At 37.3% G+C, this 16663-nt stretch overlaps 1 protein-coding gene across 1 annotated transcript in view; it reads right to left on the bottom strand.

Annotated features, from left to right (window-relative positions):
* LOC133173339 (hemicentin-1-like) overlaps window positions 1-16663 on the bottom strand; it is a 77572-nt gene that overhangs the window by 36156 nt on the left and 24753 nt on the right. Inside the window, exons 20-27 of the mRNA XM_061308328.1 lie at window positions 16018-16296; window positions 12035-12310; window positions 11329-11628; window positions 5803-6090; window positions 4877-5158; window positions 4477-4761; window positions 3650-3934; window positions 287-565 (exon numbers count right to left, since the gene is read on the bottom strand). Of these exons, the coding sequence (XP_061164312.1) occupies window positions 287-565; window positions 3650-3934; window positions 4477-4761; window positions 4877-5158; window positions 5803-6090; window positions 11329-11628; window positions 12035-12310; window positions 16018-16296 (2274 nt within the window). The remainder of the gene's footprint in view (window positions 1-286; window positions 566-3649; window positions 3935-4476; window positions 4762-4876; window positions 5159-5802; window positions 6091-11328; window positions 11629-12034; window positions 12311-16017; window positions 16297-16663) is intronic.

Raw genomic sequence — 16663 nt, forward strand, 5'->3', positions numbered from 1 at the left:
TATAGCATTGTGTACCACATTCCCCCATAGTCTACTATAGCACTGTGTATTCACCCAGATCTCAAACTCAATGCCTAATGTCTACTGAGTCCTCCAAGCTGAGTTTGAGGCAATAAAGGTATATATTCCCCAATAGTCTACTATAGCACTGTGTTCTACATATCCCCATAGTCTACTATAGCATTATAAACTACATTCCCCCAAAGTCTACGATAGCATTGTGTTCTATGTTCCCCTATAGTCTTCTACAGCATTGTTTACTATCACTATGACATTGTGTACTTACCCCATACCTCCAGCTCCATGTCAACTGAGTCCTCCCCAGCTGAGTTTGAGGCGATACAGGTATACATTCCCCCATAGTCTACTATAGCATTGTGTAGATGTAGCTCTCTTCCTCCATTCTGTTCCCTCAGACCTGAGGTCAGAGAAAAGTCTATTGGCTGACCACTCTTTAGCCATGTTATCTCGGGCTCAGGGGTTCCAGAGGTGGGGCACTGTAATGTTATCTCCTCCCCTTCTCTTACTTTAGGGTATGGCTCAGTATCAGATATAGACGGAGGAACTAAAAATAGAAATTGTTCTTCTAATCTGATGGTACAAGTTTTCATAGCTGAATTTTGTTTTTAAATACATGTACCTTCAAAAGATACAATTCAATATTGTAACAATAGTCTTCAAATATTTGATTGTTCCTCTTTTTAAAAAAAATCTTACAACTGCAATAAGTATTATAACAAGAGGTCCATGGGCCACATCGCTCACCTGAACACAATGGCTAGGAAAAAGCACAAATCAATTCAGTATTGAAAAGTTTACATGGGGGGGGGGGGGGGGGGGGAGGGCTTGAATTTTAAACTACCTGAGGATGCTTCCATATCAATATAACAAATGGCTTTGCTGTTCTTGAGTAGAAGATTTTTAAAATATTTTTTTCTATATATTCCTTTGTAAAAATTTGATACCCCATTGTGGCCCCTCCCTACCTCCAGGGGTAATCAGTGGAACAAAATTAATCTACACTACCCGATGATGCTTCCATATCAATATGACTAAACATGGTTTGCTGTTCTTGAGACAAAGATTTTTTTCCTTTATATTCCTATGTAAAACTTAGATCCCCTATTATGACCCCACCCTACCCCTGGGGGTTGTGATTTGAACAAACTTAAATCTACAATACCTGAGAATGCTTCCATTTCAATATGACTAAACATGGCTTTGCTGTTCTTGAGAGAAGATTTTTAAAATTTTTCCCTATATTTCTATGTAAAACTTTGACCCCCCTTGTGGCCCCACCCTACCCCAGGGGTCATGATTTGAACAAATTTGAATCTATACTACCTGAGGATGCTTATATATCAATATGACTAAACAAGACTTTGTTGTTCTTGAGAAGAAGATTTTTGAAGTTTTTTTCCCAATATATTCCTTTGTAAAACTTTGAACCCCCATTGTGGCCCCACCCTAACCCCAGGGGTCATGATTTGAACAAACTTAAATCTACACTATCTGAGGATGCTTACATATCAATATGACTAAACAATGTTTTGCTGTTCTTGAGAAGAAGATTTTTTAAAAAATTTTTCCTGTATATTTCTATGCAAAATTTTGATCCCCCATTATGACCCTACCCTATCCCCAGGGGTCATAATTTGAACAAACTTGAATCTACATTATCTGAAGATGCTTCCATATCAATATGACTAAACAAGACTTCCCTGTTCCTGAGAAGAAGATTTTTGAAGTTTTTCCCTATATATTCCAATGTAAAACTTTGATCCCCCATTGTGGCCCCACCCTAGCCCCAGGGGTCATGATTTGAACAAACTTGAATCTACAATACCTGAGAATGCTTCCATATCAATATAACAAATAATGGCTTTGCTGTTCTTGAGAAGAAGATTTTTAAAGTTTTTTCCTATATATTCCTATAGAAAACTTTGATCCCCCATTGTGGCACCTCCCTATCCCCAGGGGTCATGATTTGAACAAACTTGAATCTACACTATATAACAAAGGTTTCCTATAAGTTTCAACTTTTTTGGGCCATTGGTTCTGGAGAAGAAGATTTTTAAACTATGCCACCAAATTTTCACTATTTCTGAATTATCTCCCCTTGAATGAGAGCATGGCCCTTCATTTGAACAAATTTGAATCCCCTTCACCCAAGGATGCTTTGTGGCAAGTTTGGTTAAAATTGGCCCAGTTGTTCTGGAGAAGAAGTTGGAAATGTGAAAAGTTTACAGACAGACGGACAGACGGACAGACAGACAGACAGACAGACAGCCTACAGACAAAATGTGATCAGAAAAGCTCACTTGAGCTTTCAGCTCAGGTGAGCTAAAAACATTCAAAATATGAATAACAAGAAGTCTGTGAGCCAATGCTCACTAGTAATACCCCCGCTCTGATGTGAATATACACTCTTAGCATGGATAAACAGGAAGTTGACATCGGATTCATACAAAAATGAATCCCACCATATGGCATGCCTAAACAAAGAGTGTGTTAAAATTTCAAGCATCTGCGATGAGTAGTTGCTTAGGAAACTGTGACAAAAATTTGTGATGTATAGTATGGACAGATGCACATATAAACAGGAAGTTGACCACGGATTCATACAAAAATGAATCCCACCATATGGCATGCCTAAACAAAGAGTGTGTTAAAATTTCAAGCATCTGCGACGAGTAGTTGCTGAGAAAACTGTGACAAAAATTTGTGATGTATGGTATGGACAGACGCACAGATAAATAGGAAGTTGACCACGGATTCATACAAAAATGAATCCCACCATATGGCATGCCTAAACAAAGAGTGTGTTAAAATTTCAAGCATCTGTGACGAGTCGTTGCTGAGAAAACTGTGATGAAAATTTGTGATGTATGGTACGGACAGACGCACAGATAAACAGGAAGTTGACCATGGATTCGTACAAAAATGAATCCCACCATATGGCATGCCTAAACAAAGAGTGTGTTAAAATTTCAAGCATCTGCGATGAGTAGTTGCTGAGAAAACTGTGATGAAAATTTGTAATGTATGGTACGGACAGATGCACAGATAAACAGGAAGTTGACCATGGATTCATACAAAAATAGATCCCACTATATGGCATGCCTATGCAAAGAGTGTGCTAAAATTTCAAGCATCTGTGATGAGTAGTTGCTGAGAAAACTGCGACGAAAAATTTGTTACAGTCATTCCAAAGACAAGGTAGGTTGATCAATTTCGTCCCTTTTGCCAGGAGACACTAATAAAAATTCATTAGTTTCTAAACACTAATTATAAAAGCCTGTTCAATATTTAAAATTGGTTTCAAGACATAGCATACATACAGACCACATAAAGATCACAAATTCGTTCTAATTCTGCATTCTCTGATCTAGTGTTGATTTTTTTACCTATTTTAGAGTATATTTTGTATACACATAAACCTCGTAAGAGCCTTGAAAATCAAAGAAAGGCTTGTTTCAATCCGAATTTTCCAGAATGTGAATTTTGAAAATGTGAGGGTTAAATGTAGCTGGTCTAATCTGTCACCTTCTTGTAACCTCTGTGTATGTTGTTAATTTAGAATGACTTTAACTGCATTTGCATCTCACCATACCTTGTCCTATGAAGGATAAATGTAAATAGTCCATACCTTCAACAAAGACACCAAAATCCAGTTTAGCCACACCTGCTTCATTCCAAGCCTCACAGCTGTATGAACCTGTGTCCTTGACCCCAGTGACCTTGATGGTCAGTTCCTGGCCGTCCTTGTCCACCTGAATGTTTTCATTCTCGGTGATATTTATCTTCTCTCCGTCCTTATACCAGGTTATGACTGGGGGAGGGATGCCAGTTGCTGGACAGGTGATGGTCAGCGGATTATTAACAATCACCCGGGGCTTGACATTTGTCCTGAATTCATTTATCTTGCTTGGAACTGTCATATAAATGTACAAAATCTACCCTTAGTGTTGTGAACATAAAAATGATGTTATGAGATGCAAAATATAAACTTTTGAAAGTTTTAAATAAATATATTTCTGGTCACAGGGAAAAAAAACAATGCCATCCTACTGGGATCATATTCCGAAGGGGCAGAATCAAAAAGGAGCAAGTAAAATTGCACATAGGAACACTGTACTGTGCAAGAAATTTACCTTGCAACAGTGAGTGGCCTTACTATTCAATGTGACTGCTATTCCTATATATACACCCCTCATACTTCAAACTTGGTTGTAGTATTTAATTGACCCTATTCTGAGGTCAAAGGTTATGGTCACATTTGGACTGAGATGGTACATGTTAAATGAAACACATAATAAAGGACTAGTATTTTAGAAAAGATAACAATAACTAAAGAAGGGGAGAGAAACATGACAAGACCATCAGAAAGATGAGAAAAAAATTGGTTTAATAGCACCCTTCTTTATTGAATAAAAAAACTGCATCAAGAAAATATTAATATAAAAAGGTGTGTACCTTGTATTTGTACTTTGTAGTCCTGTTTGTCTGCCCCTGCTTTATTTGTGGCTTCACAGGTATATGTTCCACCATCCGTAAGCTGAACATTGGGGACCCGGAGTTGTCTCCCTGAGGAGAGAACTTCCACCCGAGGGCTGCTGGAGAAGTCCAGAAGAATCCTTTCTTTGTACCAAGTGATGTCTGGGGTAGGAACTCCTGCCACAGGACAGTTCAGGACCAACGTTCTGTTAAGGATCACTTTAGGCTCTGTTTTTATCTTGTCACGCTGAATGTAAGCAGGAACTGTTGGAGAAACGTATAACATAGAAATTAAACAAAGAATTCCAACAAAGAAACCTATTCATATAACACTGCAGAAAAAAAATAAGGAAAAAAGTCAAGTGAACATAGTTCTTACCTAAGACCTGAAGATCAAAAGCTTTTTCATTACTCCCAGCCACATTTATAGCCCGACACGTAAACCTTGTAGAGTCTTCTTCAGATGCATTCAGTATGGACAATGTCCACCCCTCGTCCAGTAGGACATAGTTTGTAGAATTCTCTTTGATGGCCTTGTTGGCCCTGAACCAGGATATGTCTGGCCGAGGGATCCCAGAGGCTGGACAGGTCAACTGAATGGACCGGCCTGCTACAACCTCAGGGTGGTCTATCTCCCCCTCTCTCTGAATGGATGGGGGAACTACAGCATGAAGAAACATTTTGTTTTTACTCTCAAAATGTTTAGGGCCAAGGGAACCAATAAACTAAATTGTTTTAATTTCTTCAAAGGCAGAGCTAGAATTTCACATTTTTTAAAATCATCATTAGTATAAATGTAATGTTTTAGGATATCATAATTTATTACAAAGATAATGTGTAGCTTTTATGTCTTTTTGAGAACTTAATGAAATCAGGTTTAATTTCCATATTTAGCAGCTGCTGATAATCAATTAGTTTTCCACTCTTGATCCACTAATTGTGCACAGACAACACTTCTACTGATTTCCCACAATATACATGTATATTGTATAAAAGTTTCATTGATAATGCAAGAACAGCTCCAAAATGGAGCTTGAAATGTATTTATACACCTAGAACATTCATTACATTGGGAACTAAGAAAATAAAAAACTTTCTTTACACTGTGATGAAACTTAACTATGGACTTGTTTATACACTAATTAAAATTAACCTTAGATCAAAGTGTTGATGAGGTATTTATCCTGCTTAATCCCTCTAAAGTTTATGGTATTGATAAAACAATATTAACATTTAAATTTAAAAGGATGTGCCATGACCTTCCTCATTTGAAATAATTAATAAAAGCTTATCATTTAAACCTACCGAACACCTCTACTTCATATTCATTTTGAGTCTTGCCAGCAATGTTGACCCCCTCACATCTATAGAGCCCGGTGTCCCTCACTCGTGCACTGGCCAACTCCAGTCGCTGACCAGCAGCAAACAACCGGAAGTTTGGGTCCAACTCAGGGGAGATAACCTCATTATTCTTGTACCAGGTGATTTTTGGAGGCGGGATCCCGGACATGGGACAGCTGACGAACAAGGAGTTACCGAGGACCACGGAGAGGTTACCAGGGCTAAGGGAGGCGTAGTCAATAATAGGGGGAACTGCAATACAAGTTCAACTACCACAATATTGTTTTGTCAACAAGTTATGTAAAATCAAGTTTGTGTTACAAATGAAACAGAGGCATACAAATCAAAGCAGAGTAAGCTCCTCACTTAGAAAGTATCCAAAATATAACAGTGTGTGGGTAATTGTCCTGATGAATGCAAACAATTATTGTCAACATTCTAAACTTTTTTACAGCTCCTGCATTTCTTATCTATACTTAGTATTTACAATGGAATAATAATGAGTTTGAGTGATAGTTCTAACCTCTTTAAGTCACTTTTGGACTCATTTACTGGATTTTCAACATCATTTATTGTAAATAATGATCTACCAAATGAATCTGTGAAACTAGATTTTGATGTGCCAGATTTCCTACAAGTTAAGGAAATTCAGAAGAGTGTCACAATAACTTTTGATGGTGACAAGTACCCTATCATCTTGGACCTACTACAGAGTGAACTTGTACTGTTTAAAAATCGTGATAAAAGAAGACATGGATCTATTTATAAATCTGGAGATGACTCTGTCACAGTTACCATTTATGAGAAAACAAATACCCTTCACATCCAAGGAGACTCATATTTCTCGTGGTGCCAAGAGTTCCTCAAGGATTTGAAGACCTCTAATAGATATTTGGAGACAAGATGTAAGACCATAGATGACACGTACATCTCCCCAGTGTACATCTACTCCTAAAGGTAAAGCCCCACAAAATGATGAACATCCCCAAATGAATTGCCATCAGTGCATTGACAGTGCAAAACTCATTAAGGAACTTTCAGATACTGTCCAACTTCTGTCACAAGAAGTCAGTGATCTTAAACAACAATTAAATGCATGGCCACATCTCTTCTTACAAAAAGTACCCAAACAGTTCCAAACAGGACAAAGGAAAAGGAGACATCAACAGAAGGAATTCAGATTCCTGGATCTGGTGTATCAAGGCATAGTCAGTGTGACATTAAAGGTCCCTTAATCAGTAGCAGTACTATGACAGATACCAGCGAGTCTTCAGATATCAAGATTTCTCCTGTTTTATCCGATCCCACAGATTTCACAAGGGGGAAAAATCAACCTGGAAAGAAACCAAAGGATAAATCTGTCCTCATCATTGGGAGCTCGATATTACAAAGGATCCGTACCAGAGGATTGCATTCAACAGTACAGGTCAGCACAAATCGAGGAGCAACCATCTCTAATATAAGGGCAAAACTTTCCAAAATGGACGTATCATCCTATCAGAGTATTATTGTTTTAGCTGGAGGAAATGATGCATCAAGACGGCGAGATGCAGAGGGGATTGAACACGATTTTGCGGAAATAATTGCAGATCTCCAAAATCGGAACCCTAGTGTAGGTGTGTTTATTTCAGAAGTGTTAGCAAGACGTGATACGGATATTAGTGATATAAATGGAATTATTAAAAATATTTGTGAAATGTATGGTGTCACAGTGATCCCTACTTCAAAGTTCTTTGGAGATGGAAAGTTTAAACAGGGATTCTACTGGAAAGATGGAATCCACCTGTCAGACAGAGGTACCGCAGCACTGCTGAAAATTTTTCAAGGATATGTGAATATTCTGAAAATAGGAAATATGCGAGCAAATGTCAAAAAAATGACAACATCGGTTGGCGATGATTCCTTCCGTTCAACCTTCTGCTATTTCTGTGGGGAAAGTGGCCATATATCGCGACACTGCAGACATGGAAGAGAGCTGGACTGTTGGAACTGTGGAGAGCTAGGACACAAAACCAAGCTCTGTCGCATAGCCACTAGGAAACAGGCAATGAAAGTGTAGCCGTCACCAGTTCCCGAGTGTTAATTAATAACAAAAATGTATATTCTTTTCTTAATAGTTTATGCTCAGAATGTAAAAGGTTTATTGTTCATGTCGTGTTTATGAATATTCTTGTGCATCTGTTCAAAATTCTAGTATTAATTCAAATACTTTATCTAATTCTTATAAAATCATTCAGAAAAATAGGAATATCAATAGAACTGCTACCAAGAAGGTTTCACATTCAGACAAAGACAAATCTACTGTATTTATAACAAAAAATGACAGTGTAAAAAGCAATAATGAATTCGGTTTGATTAAAAAAGGCTTAAAATTTGGGAACCTGAACATTTGCCACCTAATGCCCAAAATTGAAGAAATTAAAATTCTGCTCCAAAACAAACAAACTCTTAATATTCTAGGACTTTGTGAAACCTTTTTGAATGATAACATTAGTGATTCTGAGTTGAATATTGATGGTTTTGATATGGAAAGGAAGGATCGCACATTGAGGGCAGGAGGTGGAATTGTGGTATACATTTCTAATAATATAAGATACAAACGTAGACCTGATTTTGAAATTGGTAATATAGAAACAATTTGGCTGGAATTAAATACAAAGAATTCTAAACCAATTTATTACTGTTCAGCATATCGTCCACCATCTGCTCCCTCCTGCTGGGCGGAGGATCTGGCTAGAGAAATAAATTGTGCCTCCTGCTGTGACGATGCAGAAATTATCTTAACAGGTGATTTTAATATAGACTTATTCAAAGGACCCCCACAAAGTTGGACATATGCTTTAGAAGAGTTTGGTTTTTCACAATTAATTACAGCACCAACCAAAGTAACTAATACCTCAAGTACCCTAATAGATCACTTTTACACCAATAAACCAGATAACATGTGTGAAGTGAATGTACCTTTTATAGCCATCTCTGATCACTACCCAATATGTGCCACTAGAAAAACTAAATGCATGCAGCAAAAAGGAAAACACATAGAAATTCAGTATAGAGATTTCAAAAAGTTTGATGAAAATAAATTCCTCCAAGACTTAAAAGATGTAGACTTTAACAATCTCCTCCAGATGCATGACCCTAATGAAATACTAACTGAATTCTACGAATTATTTAATAGCGTACTTGACCAGCATGCACAAGTTAAAACCAAACGAGTAAAGAGTGAAATCCGTCCCAAATGGATGACACAAGAAATAAACGATGCTAGACACTTACGTGACTCTTACCACAAAGAAGGAGATATGGAAAACTATAGACTTTATCGGAATAAAGTTAGTCTTCTTATAGATAAATCAAAATCTTCATACTATAAAACAGCGATTGAACAGAGTTCAAATCCCAAAGAAATGTGGAACTATCTTAATCAATTAACATGTAATTCAAAGACTATAACTCCATCTCATGTGTTTTCTAATGGGGGAATTATTGATAATTTACAGGATATTGCAAATACTTTTAATAACCACTTTTCAGATGTCTCAAACAAGCTTCTTTTGGAAATGCCAAAACATGAGTATGATCCAAATATATTACGTACTAATTTTGTTAGGTCTAAGCTTGATAATGAAACCTTTTTTAGTATTCATCTAATTGAGGAAAGTGAAGTTTTTAACATGTTAAATTCTCTTAATATCAATAAATCAGCTGGCGTTCGACTTTATTGGACCACGTCTTTTGAAAGTCGCATCTAAATATATATGTAAACCTATAACTCATCTTATTAACACTAGCATAGTAAGTGGTATTTTCCCGACAAATTTAAAACAAGCCAAAGTAACACCTATTTTTAAGAAAGGTGACAAAGCTGACCCGAATAATTATCGTCCAATTTCTATTCTACCGACTATATCTAAATTGATAGAAAAACATGTAGCTAAGCTAATACAAAATTTCACCAATGAATTTAATCTACTAACACAATCCCAGTCGGGGTTTAGAGAACTCCATTCGTGTCAAACTTCACTTACAAAACTAACAGAAAGTTGGCTTAATGCAATGGATCGTGGTGAACTAATCGGTATTACATTTATAGATTTTAGTAAAGCATTTGATTTGGTGAATCATAATATTCTTCTAGAGAAATTAACCCATTACAAATTTGACCATACAGCTATAAAGTGGTTTAAGTCATATCTTTACGACAGGACCCAGTGTGTTAAATTTGGAACATGTGTCTCCAATATTCTACCCGTCACAGCAGGAGTACCACAGGGCTCAATTTTGGGTCCACTTTTATTTTTATTGTACATAAATGACCTTCCATTACATGTAAACAATTCCAATATTGATATGTTTGCTGATGATGTAACTCTGTACTCTAATAATCATAATGCAAGATGTTTAGAAAATACACTAAATTCAGATCTTTGCGAGATTGAGAAATGGTGTGCTCAAAACCAAATGGTATTAAATGTAGACAAAACAAAATGTATGCTAATGGGGACACAGTAAAGAAAATCAAAACTAGATAATCCAAATTTACAACTTTATGCCTCAGACAAAACAATTGAAATGGTTGAAACTGAGAAACTTCTTGGTGTACATATTGATGATAAGTTACAGTATGCAAATCATATTGAATCAGTTTGTAAAACCATAAACTATAAGTTATTTACTCTACGTAAGATAAAAAAATTTCTTCCCCTACATACCAGAAAACTATATTACAATGCTTATATTCTACCATCTATTAACTTATAATTGTTTGACTATTTGGGGTAATGCCCCCAAGCAGGACATGGGTAGACTATTTAAATTACAAAAAAGGGCAACTAGGATTATTCTTGATGCAAGTCCTGATTCTTCTTCTAAACCACTGTTTGAGAAACTTGGATGGTTAACAGTTTATGAGCTAGTTGATCTATACAAATACATATTATTATACAAAATTTTCAGCGGAATGACTCCCGAATATCTTTGTAATTTATTTGAATTTCACTCCTCAGCTTCTTATAACCTGCGATCTGAAACTAATTATGACCTTAAATTACCTAAGTTCCGTACAAACTTATTCAAGACCTCTTTTCAGTACTCAGGTGTGCACCTATGGAATAAACTTCCCCAGCTCATAAGACTCTCTCAATCTCTACGAGCATTTAAGTGTAATGTAGAAAATTATATTATCAGCTGTCGTACAATTATTTGAGCACAGTAAGATTTTGATATCCTATCTACAATGTGATTGTTAGTTGTATGTACATATTACCAGGCATGAACACTTTATTCATAATTTTGTGATTGTAATTCCTTAAGACTATATCTGTTTTATGTTGAATTGTATAAGTACATTTACATGTGTACTTGTTTATCTTTGTAATTGATATATAGAAGGCCCTGGGGAAGTATAGTGCATGCACTAACCAGGTTACCTTCTTTAAATAAAGTTTTATTATTATTATTATTATTATTATTATTATTATAAACTCTTACCCAAAATATCTAGAGGAAATGAAAGGTCTGTTTCTCCAGCTTCATTCCTGGCAGTACATGTGTACCGAGCTTTATCTGACACCTCGACATTCACAATAGTCAGGTTTCGTCCCTCGTCCGAGATAAAGACTCTCACCCCGTCCTCAAGGAGATCCTCCCCATTTTTCTGCCATGTGATGACAGGTTTTGGATCGCCATGGAGTGGACAATGGAAGGATACTGTGCTATTAATCACTGCTGTAGTCTTGATGGGAGTCCCAAGTGATAAATTGATTTCCCCTCCTATCAGTCTGGGTGGAACTATAAGAAATAAAAATAGAAAAAAGCTGTTGTATAGCACCAGACCGACATTACTTCTGGATAGAAAAAAAATACTTAGTTCTTTATAAATAAAACTTTAGCCATGAGATATACATGACAAGTTTTTAGTCTTTATATACACAACAAAAGGTCTGAGTATTGTGAAAGTGCTTCTAAGCAAAAGGACTTTTGATAACCTATAGGCTTTATATCAGCTCTATGCAAGAAAATCTGGTTTGATTTATAAACTGTAAAAATCTATAAAAAAAAAATTAAAGACGTTAAACGGTTTCAGATCACACTATCTTACATTTCTGGAAAAAGAAAATAAATCCTGCCTAACATTGCAAGTTCACTGAAATGACAAACATCTCCTGATAGTGACTGATTGTCATCTAAATCTTACTGAGTACATGAAGTGCCACAGAGTGATCAATCTCCCCTGCTGGATTGGAAGCCACACATTTATAAGTCGCCGTGTCCTGGGCGCCCACATTGTCCAGCTCCAGCGCTCCGTCATCAAGGAAGGTAACTCCACTCTCGTCACCAGTCAGCAGAACGTCTTCTTTATACCATCTAATGACAGGGGGTGGGGTCCCTACGGCAGGGCAGGGAATTGTCACAGGGTTGTTCTCTATCACTTGTGTAAAGTTGGATACAAAGGGAGGGATAGATGGGGGATCTGTTATTAGAACAAAATTTAATGGTGCCTTAAAGTTCACTCAATTTTAAAGACTTACTAAGAGATTAGTCTACCTAAAAGATTTATGCATTTAATGCTGTGTAAACTTTAGTGAGAAATAATTTATTATTATGCATAACAATTATTAGTAATGATAAAAATAGTGGCCATGGACATCTCTTTCATAGGAATAACCACTTTTTAGCATCATGATCCATGAACAGCTAAGATGATGGAAACATTTTTTTAGCCAGTGAAATAACTCCTCCTCCTTCCCAATGAAACACATCAACATCAACATAATGTGTGACTTCTTTTCTTCTTGGTTAAAGGAGGAAGACATTCCAAAATAATTCTTATATTGATACTTTTTGATCTCTTTTAACACGCTTTTTATAACCCCTTATAGTGGTGAAAAAAATACAGAAACATAAATTTCAGTGAGGGGCAGTTGTAACGGCATGTAAATATGGAAATGTGAAAAATTGTCTACATTTGTTAGCAGGAAACATGGTGGATTGAAGAAAATTCAAAAATGAAACAGACATGAGCCAGATAACCCTAGTTATAACCTATAAACTGTTGACTACTCACCCTGTACTATCAGAGTGAAATCTCTCTGTGCTGAGCCAGATAACCCTAGTTATAACCTATAAACTGTTGACTACACACCCTGTACTATCAGAGTGAAATCCTTCAGCACTGAGCCAGTTATAACCCTAGTTATAACTTATAAACTGTTGACTACTCACCCTGTGCTATCAGAGTGAAATCTCTCTGTGCTGAGCCAGATAACCCTAGTTATAACCTATAAACTGTTGACTACACACCCTGTACTTTCAGAGTGAAATCCTTCAGCTCTGAGCCAGATAACCCTAGTTATAACTTATAAACTGTTGACTACACACCCTGTGCTATCAGAGTGAAATCCTTCAGCTCTGAGCCAGATAACCCTAGTTATAACTTATAAACTGTTGACTACTCACCCTGTACTATCAGAGTGAAATCCTTCAGCTCTGAGCCAGATAACCCTAGTTATAACTTATAAACTGTTGACTACACACCCTGTACTATTAGAGTGAAATCCTTCAGTTCTGAGCCAGATAACCCTAGTTATAACTTATAAACTGTTGACTACACACCCTGTACTATCAGAGTGAAATCTCTCTGTGCTGAGCCAGATAACCCTAGTTATAACCTATAAACTGTTGACTACTCACCCTGTACTATCAGAGTGAAATCTCTCTGTGCTGAGCCAGATAACCCTAGTTATAACCTATAAACTGTTGACTACACATCCTGTACTATCAGAGTGAAATCTCTCTGTGCTGAGCCAGATAACCCTAGTTATAACCTATAAACTGTTGACTACTCACCCTGTACTATCAGAGTGAAATCTCTCTGTGCTGAGCCAGATAACCCTAGTTATAACCTATAAACTGTTGACTACACACCCTGTACTATCAGAGTGAAATCCTTCAGCTCTGAGCCAGATAACCCTAGTTATAACCTATAAACTGTTGACTACTCACCCTGTACTATCAGAGTGAAATCTCTCTGTGCTGAGCCAGATAACCCTAGTTATAACCTATAAACTGTTGACTACACATCCTGTACTATCAGAGTGAAATCTCTCTGTGCTGACCCAGATAACCCTAGTTATAACCTTTAAACTGTTGACTACACACCCTGTACTATCAGAGTGAAATCTCTCTGTGCTGAGCCAGATAACCCTAGTTATAACCTATAAACTGTTGACTACACATCCTGTACTATCAGAGTGAAATCTCTCTGTGCTGAGCCAGATAACTCTAGTTATAACCTATAAACTGTTGACTACTCACCCTGTACTATCAGAGTGAAATCTCTCTGTGCTGAGCCAGATAACCCTAGTTATAACCTATAAACTGTTGACTACACACCCTGTAATTTCAGAGTGAAATCCTTCAGCTCTGAGCCAGATAACCCTAGTTATAACTTATAAACTGTTGACTACACACCCTGTGCTATCAGAGTGAAATCCTTCAGCTCTGAGCCAGATAACCCTAGTTATAACTTATAAACTGTTGACTACACACCCTGTGCTATCAGAGTGAAATCCTTCAGCTCTGAGCCAGATAACCCTAGTTATAACTTATAAACTGTTGACTACTCACCCTGTACTATCAGAGTGAAATCCTTCAGCTCTGAGCCAGATAACCCTAGTTATAACTTATAAACTGTTGACTACACACCCTGTACTATTAGAGTGAAATCCTTCAGTTCTGAGCCAGATAACCCTAGTTATAACTTATAAACTGTTGACTACACACCCTGTACTATCAGAGTGAAATCTCTCTGTGCTGAGCCAGATAACCCTAGTTATAACCTATAAACTGTTGACTACTCACCCTGTACTATCAGAGTGAAATCTCTCTGTGCTGAGCCAGATAACCCTAGTTATAACTTATAAACTGTTGACTACACACCCTGTACTTTCAGAGTGAAATCTCTCTGTGCTGAGCCAGATAACCCTAGTTATAACCTATAAACTGTTGACTACACACCCTGTGCTATCAGAGTGAAATCTCTCTGTGCTGAGCCAGATAACCCTAGTTATAACCTATAAACTGTTGACTACTCACCCTGTACTATCAGAGTGAAATCCTTCTGTGCTGAGCCAGATAACCCTAGTTATAACCTATAAACTGTTGACTACACACCCTGTACTATCAGAGTGAAATCTCTCTGTGCTGAGCCAGATAACCCTAGTTATAACCTATAAACTGTTGACTACTCACCCTGTACAATCAGAGTGAAATCCTTCAGCTCTGAGCCAGATAACCCTAGTTATAACTTATAAACTGTTGACTACACACCCTGTACTATCAGAGTGAAATCCTTCAGCTCTGAGCCAGATAACCCTAGTTATAACCTATAAACTGTTGACTACACACCCTGTACTATCAGAGTGAAATCCTTCAGCTCTGAGCCAGATAACCCTAGTTATAACCTATAAACTGTTGACTACTCACCCTGTACTATCAGAGTGAAATCTCTCTGTGCTGAGCCAGATAACCCTAGTTATAACCTATAAACTGTTGACTACACACCCTGTACTATCAGAGTGAAATCCTTCAGCTCTGAGCCAGATAACCCTAGTTATAACCTATAAACTGTTGACTACTCACCCTGTACTATCAGAGTGAAATCTCTCTGTGCTGAGCCAGATAACCCTAGTTATAACCTATAAACTGTTGACTACACATCCTGTACTATCAGAGTGAAATCTCTCTGTGCTGAGCCAGATAACCCTAGTTATAACCTATAAACTATTGACTACACACCCTGTACTATCAGAGTGAAATCTCTCTGTGCTGAGCCAGATAACCCTAGTTAAGCTGTTGACTACACATCCTGTACTATCAGAGTGAAATCCTTCAGCTCTGAGCCAGATAACCCTAGTTATAACCTATAAACTGTTGACTACTCACCCTGTACTATCAGAGTGAAATCCTTCAGCTCTGAGCCAGATAACCCTAGTTATAACCTATAAACTGTTGACTACACACCCTGTACTATCAGAGTGAAATCCTTCAGCTCTGAGCCAGATAACCCTAGTTATAGCCTATAAACTGTTGACTACTCACCCTGTACTATCAGAGTGAAATCCTTCAGCTCTGAGCCAGATAACCCTAGTTATAACCTATAAACTGTTGACTACTCACCCTGTACTATCAGAGTGAAATCCTTCTGTGCTGAGCCAGCCGGATTAGAGGCAATACAGTCGTATCTTCCATCATCCAGAATCTTCACAGAGCTAAACTGTAAAGATCCAAAGGGGGTCAAGGTTATGTCAGGGTCACTGGTGGGGTCAATAATGACCCCATCCTTCTTCCATGTGACTTGAGGTTCTGGGTCCCCTTGTGTATCACAATTCAGGAATGCTGACTCCCCCTGCAGGACCACTAAATCCCTCTCTCCTTCAGAGCTGATTGTGGGTGGGACTGAAATACCATGCTATATTTAAGGTCTAGCTAAGATTAGTTTATTACTGTGGAATCATTACTGTTTGCTGGTGACCACTGTCCGTGGATTTCATGGTTCAATCTTACAGTCCCACGAATTTACATCCCCTCGAATGATAATTTTGTCATTATATTGATTCTCTGAGTCTTTTGTAAAAACAAGTTACCCACGAAATTACATCCCCAAGAACAGGTAAAATTTTGCTTGCCCTTAATCCCAACAAAGTAAAATGATTCCACATTAATCTCCAATACTGAGATCATTTTACACTGAATGTAATTCATCAGAGTTCAATAAGAACATAAAGCATTAACTCTTGAGAAATACATTGTATAATACTGATGG

This window comes from Saccostrea echinata, unplaced genomic scaffold (genome assembly GCF_033153115.1).
Source record: "Saccostrea echinata isolate AGI-Se365-2 ecotype Australia unplaced genomic scaffold, CSIRO_AGI_Sech_v1 ptg000056l, whole genome shotgun sequence".
Classification (NCBI taxonomy): Eukaryota; Metazoa; Mollusca; class Bivalvia; order Ostreida; family Ostreidae; genus Saccostrea; species Saccostrea echinata.